This window comes from Panicum virgatum, chromosome 4K, assembly GCF_016808335.1.
Source record: "Panicum virgatum strain AP13 chromosome 4K, P.virgatum_v5, whole genome shotgun sequence".
Classification (NCBI taxonomy): Eukaryota; Viridiplantae; Streptophyta; class Magnoliopsida; order Poales; family Poaceae; genus Panicum; species Panicum virgatum.
Genome location: NC_053139.1, coordinates 44,334,918 through 44,342,025, shown reverse-complemented (window position 1 = coordinate 44,342,025; position 7,108 = coordinate 44,334,918). Strand labels below are relative to the sequence as shown.

The following is a 7,108-nucleotide window of genomic DNA, read 5'->3' as shown; positions in this document are numbered from 1 at the left end:
ATCGAGGGTTGTCTTACGTGCTGGAACGGTGGGCACTTCTGTTGGGATCTCAGCTTCGTAGATGCCCAGACATGGAGCATGAACAGTAAAAAGGGAGGCAATAAAAGTAAGTGTCGAACTCTCCAATAATGATCAGAAAATTCAACCCTTTACACTGTGGAGAGAGGGGGCTATTTATACCCCTAGCCCTCGGCCAGGATTACCTAAATTGCCCCCTCCCAACTCATTTACAGCTCACTCTCAGCCGGTTTCGGGGTAAAATTACAAGGTGAGAGGTTTACAAATCCGACCTTCTCACGTATTCGGAAGGTGTACAACTCCGACCTTCTCTCATATTCACGTTTTACTCACGTCTTCAGTCGACGAAGGTTGCTATAACCTTCGGGTTCCTCCGAGAGTTTGCGCCATGAAGATTCCATCAACGAAGGTCTTGATCTTCGAATTTATGCCTCCGGGTGGTCCTTCGTCACCTTCGGTGCGGTGGATGCGGTATCCTTCGGACCGAAGGCCTTGGTATTTGCGCTTGCGCCTCAGGGCAGCCATCCGTTACCTTCGGCCTTCAGAATGTGATATACTTCGGTCCGAAGGTCACGGTCTTCGAGTTTGCGCTCCTTAGTGTTCATCCGATACCTTCGGGTACGCTTGACTCCATTTCGTTGTGGCCCTGCAAGCAGGTTAGGGATCATTTCCGAGGGTGAGGGCTTACCCGAAGGTCCAATCCCCAACAAACAATAATGCAATGGGAATTTGGGATTTCAGCCTTTCAGGAGTTTTGTCCTTCAGTTTCGTTTCGGCTAGTATTCAGTGCATGGCTGCCTGACGGTGATGGATGGAACGATGGTATAATACTTGGAGAAGAATGTAATGCACTGCGTAGGCATGCAATTCTATACAGTTCTATGGAATGCAACCGAATGTAAAGAAAATTGAAATTTTTGCTAAACAAAGCTGATAATGTGCATATCAGAGAGTTTGGACTTTCTGTCAACAACTTTGGCACATTTTATCCCTCCTCCGACTGACGCTGTCCTGTAAAGATGATGCACGCCTGCCTGTGGTGATGTCGTCTGCCGCATGCCCTCTCCAAGGGAATCACAGAGGCACGGTGTATTGGTGTAAAGCTTTTTGTTTAAATATGTAGCCTTTCGTTTTTTTTTCCTCTTGTCCCTCCAAAAGTAAAATCTTTGTAAACATGCTCAACTTGTGGGTTTTTATGAGCTGCCAAAAGTTCCCTGAAATATAACCATGGTGTGATAGTAATGCACTAATGCGCAAATAATATGATTTTTTATGATTTTGATTGCTCCAACAATCTGATTTTGATGCGGTACTGTATATTTAATCTGAAAACGTGTTGCTACATCTACAAAATGGCTATAAAATTTTGAGCACATAACATTTTGGGCACCATAGCTTCAGTGAACTCATATATGCAACCAATCTACCTGTTCAAGGAACAAAAATTCTCCCAAATAATCTGATCTGAGATAGCAAAAATCAAGGGCACCCCCTCAAAAACAAAAAACAAAAAACAAAAATCAAGGGGCAAGCTTAACCTGCCTTGACAACCACTCCATATGCCACCACCAGTCAGCATAAATGACATCTGGGAAAATCTGAATGATAGTTCATCTAAACTCTACATTAATCTGACATATATGATAATCTAAAACCACAGCACCATCATAACCAAATGACAAATGACACAATGAAGTTGCGGTAAAGGAAACAGCGTACTTGCAAAACCTACTATTCAACGTCACTGACACAAGCAGAACTGCAAAAGCAAAGCACCAGGAGGAGAGTACAGACTTCACAAACATGAATAAACCATTAACCATATAATAATGACGACTCATCCAGATTTGCAAGATTACCAGAGTAATTTCAGGGCTCACTTATTCATTACATAGTTCAACCAAACTGCTGAGTGTTCACAAAACACAACCAGACGACATAAAGACTCACATCAGACAGGCATGACAAGGACACGACCACAGGAAATGCAGACAATCTCCATCGGTGAGACAAGGCAGGCACCAGACTTGTGAACCCAGAGACAACAGCAGCTCCATGGACTTACTGTCCACCACGGAGACGGAGCACCAGGTGAAGGGTCGACTCCTTCTGAATGTTGTAGTCCGCCAGGGTGCGGCCATCCTCCAGCTGCTTGCCGGCGAAGATCAGACGCTGCTGGTCCGGGGGGATGCCCTCCTTGTCCTGGATCTTCGCCTTCACATTGTCAATGGTATCTGAAGACTCCACCTCCAAGGTGATGGTCTTGCCGGTGAGAGTCTTGACAAAGATCTGCATACCACCACGCAGACGGAGCACCAGATGGAGGGTAGACTCCTTCTGGATGTTGTAGTCAGCCAAGGTGCGGCCATCCTCCAACTGCTTGCCTGCAAAGATCAGACGCTGCTGGTCCGGAGGGATGCCCTCCTTATCCTGGATCTTCGCCTTCACGTTGTCGATGGTATCTGAAGACTCCACCTCCAAGGTGATAGTCTTGCCGGTGAGAGTCTTGACAAAGATCTGCATACCACCACGCAGACGGAGCACCAAGTGGAGGGTGGACTCCTTCTGGATGTTGTAGTCCGCCAAGGTGCGGCCATCCTCAAGCTGCTTCCCAGCAAAGATCAGACGCTGCTGGTCCGGGGGGATGCCCTCCTTGTCCTGGATCTTCGCCTTCACGTTGTCAATGGTGTCAGAAGACTCCACCTCCAAGGTGATGGTCTTGCCAGTGAGGGTCTTCACAAAGATCTGCATACCACCACGCAGACGGAGTACCAAGTGGAGGGTGGACTCCTTCTGGATGTTGTAGTCCGCCAGGGTGCGGCCATCCTCCAGCTGCTTGCCGGCGAAGATCAGACGCTGCTGGTCCGGGGGGATGCCCTCCTTGTCCTGGATCTTCGCCTTCACATTGTCGATGGTGTCGGAAGACTCCACCTCCAAGGTGATGGTCTTGCCAGTGAGGGTCTTCACAAAGATCTGCATACCACCACGCAGGCGGAGCACCAGGTGGAGGGTGGACTCCTTCTGGATGTTGTAGTCTGCTAGGGTGCGGCCATCCTCAAGCTGCTTGCCAGCGAAGATCAGACGCTGCTGGTCCGGAGGGATGCCCTCCTTGTCCTGGATCTTGGCCTTCACATTGTCAATGGTGTCAGACGACTCAACCTCCAAAGTGATGGTCTTGCCGGTGAGGGTCTTAACAAAGATCTGCATCTGCAAACAGTAAGAAACAGAAAAGAGTTAAACCACCATAACATCCAGGCATCTAGCTAGACACAGAACATTGCAACACTGAAAACGAAAATGATTAAATCTGGACAGAAGAGAATGACCATCTCACATCTTATCATCCTACAGAATAGGCTAACCAAATTCAAAACAAACTATAATTGATACAGAATATTATGATACTGAAACAAAGAAATTCTGAGCAGGAGAATAAACGAAAATTTCATGAAGTATCATTAACAGCAAAGCATTCTATGTTTAATAGAACAGAAAACTAAATTTGAAGGAGATCATCACTGAAGTAAGCTGAACTACTTCTATCATTAAACTACCATGTAAAATTTTGACAATCATGTGATGTGGCATAAAACAGAACAGACAAGCAATGCCACAGGTTATTCTATAAGTTGGGTATTACTACCAACAAACCAGTTAAGAAATTATGCATCGATATCTGCATGAGCCATGCCATAGATTAACAATTAACTAATTAATTCCACACCTAGATCAACAATGAACTAATTAACCACAACAATCAGTGATCATCATCAGGCGACCGAAAGTTATACAAATCTAGATGAAGCTACCAAGATTAAACAGCTATCGATTTGTACTCTGCACAGCACCACCTAGATAAATTGAACCAACAATCCAACCCAACAGGCAGCATATAATGCTAGTAATATTCTACATTTTAGACAGTTAAGTCAAGTAAGAAATTCTACAGCTATATCTACATGAGCTATGCTTTAAACAAGGCTATGATCAAAAGTAACCAATCTAGATAGAGCTACCAATATTAAACAGCAAAGCTGTTCCTCTGCTAAGCAACCACCTAGATGAACAGTACCAGAAATCTAACCCAACATACAGGAACCATCACGCATCCAACATATAAAAAAACTAATCCTATCCGGCCGCTCCATCACGGGCAAGCCAACAGCAGCCGAACCCTAGAGGCAAATCGAACGCCCAGCACGATCTACACCAAACTACCTCATCACGCCCCGCAGATCCACACCTCTACCCGAGAAGCGACTACAAATCGAACGCAAGCAGGAATAGGGATCGATTCAGAACCAAATCAAATCCTAACCTAGATCGGAAGGGGATCGAGGGCTCGCATACCTTGAGAGGATCGGGGGAGGCCGCTTCGCTTCGCTTCGATTTCGATGGCTCGGGAGGAATTTCTCGACGGATTGGGGACTGGATGAGGAAGAGGCGAGGGAGGGGGTGCTATTTATAGACGGGGGAGGGCCGCAGAGGGAGGAAGCGTCCCGTGAGGTTACGCCATTGATGTGGGGCCCAGCGGCGAGAGGCTCTCGTGGAATCCGTCCCCACCGTGCAATTTCTCCGGAAAAAGCCAGCGGCCGCCGCGGAGATATCGAGGATGGTGACGCCGTTTGCTTCCTGCGGTTGGTGGCCGTTAATGGCTGGACGGAAGATTAACGTCGTTATGGTGATGCTTCAATCATGCATGACCTGTTTCTATAGAAAGCGATTTACTAACTATATGGGTTATATATTTTTAAAAAGAAAAAATTTAATTTACTCCCTTCAAGTATAGTCAAAATTTGAAAATTTACCCCCCCTAAGCTATGCCATTTAGTTCATTCCACCTCATAATATAATTTGTTTTTTTTGGTTTCTCCATACACAAGTTGAATTTTAATTTTATATTTTACAGAATAGTAGTGGACATCACAATGCATATTTTAAAAAGTATTATAATTTTTACATTTTTATTTTTTATATAATTTTGAATTCTAATGATTAATTTATTATTAAATATTCTAGCTTATCAAAATAATAATAAAAACCTATTATGTATTTTTTCTAACATGTTTTTGATGTGTACTATCATCTTATAAAATTTTAAATTAAAATTCCACCACTGCATGAAGAAATAAAAAAGATAAATTGTATTAAGGGATAATCTGAATCAAATGGTATAATTTGGGGAATAAAATGAACCAAACAATAATTTTGGGGATTATCCAGACTTTGGCTATAGTTGAGGGGAGTAATTTAGACTTTTTTCCTTTTTAAAAGCACAAAGCTCTTCTAGTAAAAAAAAGCGCAAAGCTCTTATGTTATGGAGTTTAGATTACATGACATTCCTTTTTAAAAGGCTGGCAAATTTACGGAGAATGTTTCTCGATCTCTTGACCTTGTATTATAAATTTTATATGAGCTAGAGGCTCTCAAGAATGAAATCACTAGATACGTTTGGCCACCAACGCCAAGGTGTGGTAGAGAGTAATGGTGATGATGATTGTGAACTTCCAAAATCATTTTTTTGGTGTAAAAATTTTCCTCCAAATAAAAAAAAATAACATTAGAAATGGACATGGCATTAGAGTTGTCAGGACATTAGAACAAGAATTATCGAAAAATAAGAAATTAGAGTCGTCCTAACTAAAAACTTGGAGCATAAATGCACAATGACAATACCAAAAGCTCCCTTTCTCAAGTCTATTCCCCTCACGGCTGTGAGAAAAACAATTACAATATCAAGACCGTAAAATCTTGCCGTAAGTGGAAATGTCGTTTGAAAGCTACTGTATATCTTTTCAATCAGGTCGTGCCCAGATGGTCCCTATTGAATTTTGAAGTTGAATATTACTCCGTACTTGATTAGGCTTTAGGGATAATTGTTATGAATTGAAGAGTAATGGAAGAAAAGTTGACCACCGATTTTGATATGCTCGCCACTCAATCATTGGTGTGGGTATACATGATGGAGCTAGTACTCCAAACTCGACCGGAATATCTTGATAAAATCTAACATGTCGGCCTTCTTCAGCGTCTGGTCGAGCTAAACCTTGCTGAAGAAGCGAAACTCTCAGCGGCGTGTCCTCACCGGCAAACGCCCGTTTGGTCGTCGTGATCTGCACGGCGAGTAAACGGAGGAGACGCTGCACCTGCTCGCAAACATCCATCCGTTGTGCTCCTGTGGTCCTCCGTCTTTGCCGCCCTGGTGGACGTTGCTTTGGTCCATGATATTTTTGTATGAGTACTTTTTTTTATCGCCAACTTATTTACTTATATATAAATAAATAAAAGGAGTATGATTGGACCTGAACGTGTTAGAAATATAGGCAATTTTCGGTATATTTTAATTCCAAAATTAAATGTATAAACTAGCAATATTTCTATGACTTTAAGGAGTAAAATAAAACATGTGAACATGTTTATACTTATCACACATATAAGCATAAACAATATAAATAACCAAAGTTTCAGGGAGTACCCTAAAGCGGGGCCGTTGCCGGAGGCATTGGCTGCGCTGTTACCAACTGGAGTAGACATCTACTCGGTTGGCCTCAGTCGAAGTAGTCGAACTAAATCGGTGCAGGAAGAAGTTCGCAGTGCAGTCCCACGAACGGTCACCAAGATGTAGTCGACGTAGTCGTTCGGCTCGTCCACCAGGAAGTAGTCGTACAATCGGGCAAAGCCTTAGTATTTTTGAGCAGTCACGCTAAAGCGTTACCCAAAAACCTGATTGCCCGCCTATCCCGTGCAGGATCTCAAGGCGAGCAAGGTTTCGGAGGCCTGCTCACGCTAATTCTGTGCGCGCAGAAATTAGCGTTGGGGAACTCAGTTGTTGCAACTGGAGAGGGAGAAGAGAGGAGCCGAGTTGCCTCAGTGCTCTGGTGCAGGATGGATGAGGGGAATGGCACTCCTTATATAGTGACTCAGGTGCTCAGGATCGTTGAACCTGGACACCATCAGAGTCATTTAGGTGATGCGGTTATGGCCATTAATTACAGATTTAATTGCACGTTTAATCGCACGATTAATTGCTGTCAACGGCAAAATAGCCATCACATCGCACCGCGCCACGCCGCACCGCACCGCCCGTCCA

The 7,108-nt window shown here is 43.9% G+C and overlaps 1 protein-coding gene across 1 annotated transcript; it reads right to left on the bottom strand.

Annotated features, from left to right (window-relative positions):
* Positions 1-1,812: 1,812 nt before the first annotated feature.
* On the bottom strand, positions 1,813-4,559 carry LOC120704243 (polyubiquitin). The gene is made up of 2 exons (XM_039988558.1): positions 4,369-4,559; positions 1,813-3,225 (listed from the first exon to the last, which is right to left on the bottom strand). The coding sequence occupies exon 2, from the start codon at positions 3,223-3,225 to the stop codon at positions 2,080-2,082; it is 1,146 nt and encodes a 381-aa protein (XP_039844492.1). The 5' UTR covers positions 4,369-4,559; the 3' UTR covers positions 1,813-2,079.
* Between the last annotated feature and the right edge of the window lie 2,549 nt (positions 4,560-7,108).

Bases quoted from the DNA above. Each gene is read 5' to 3' on its own strand.
- LOC120704243 (XM_039988558.1), bottom strand. From the start codon at position 3,225: ATGCAGATCTTTGTTAAGACCCTCACCGGCAAGACCATCACTTTGGAG.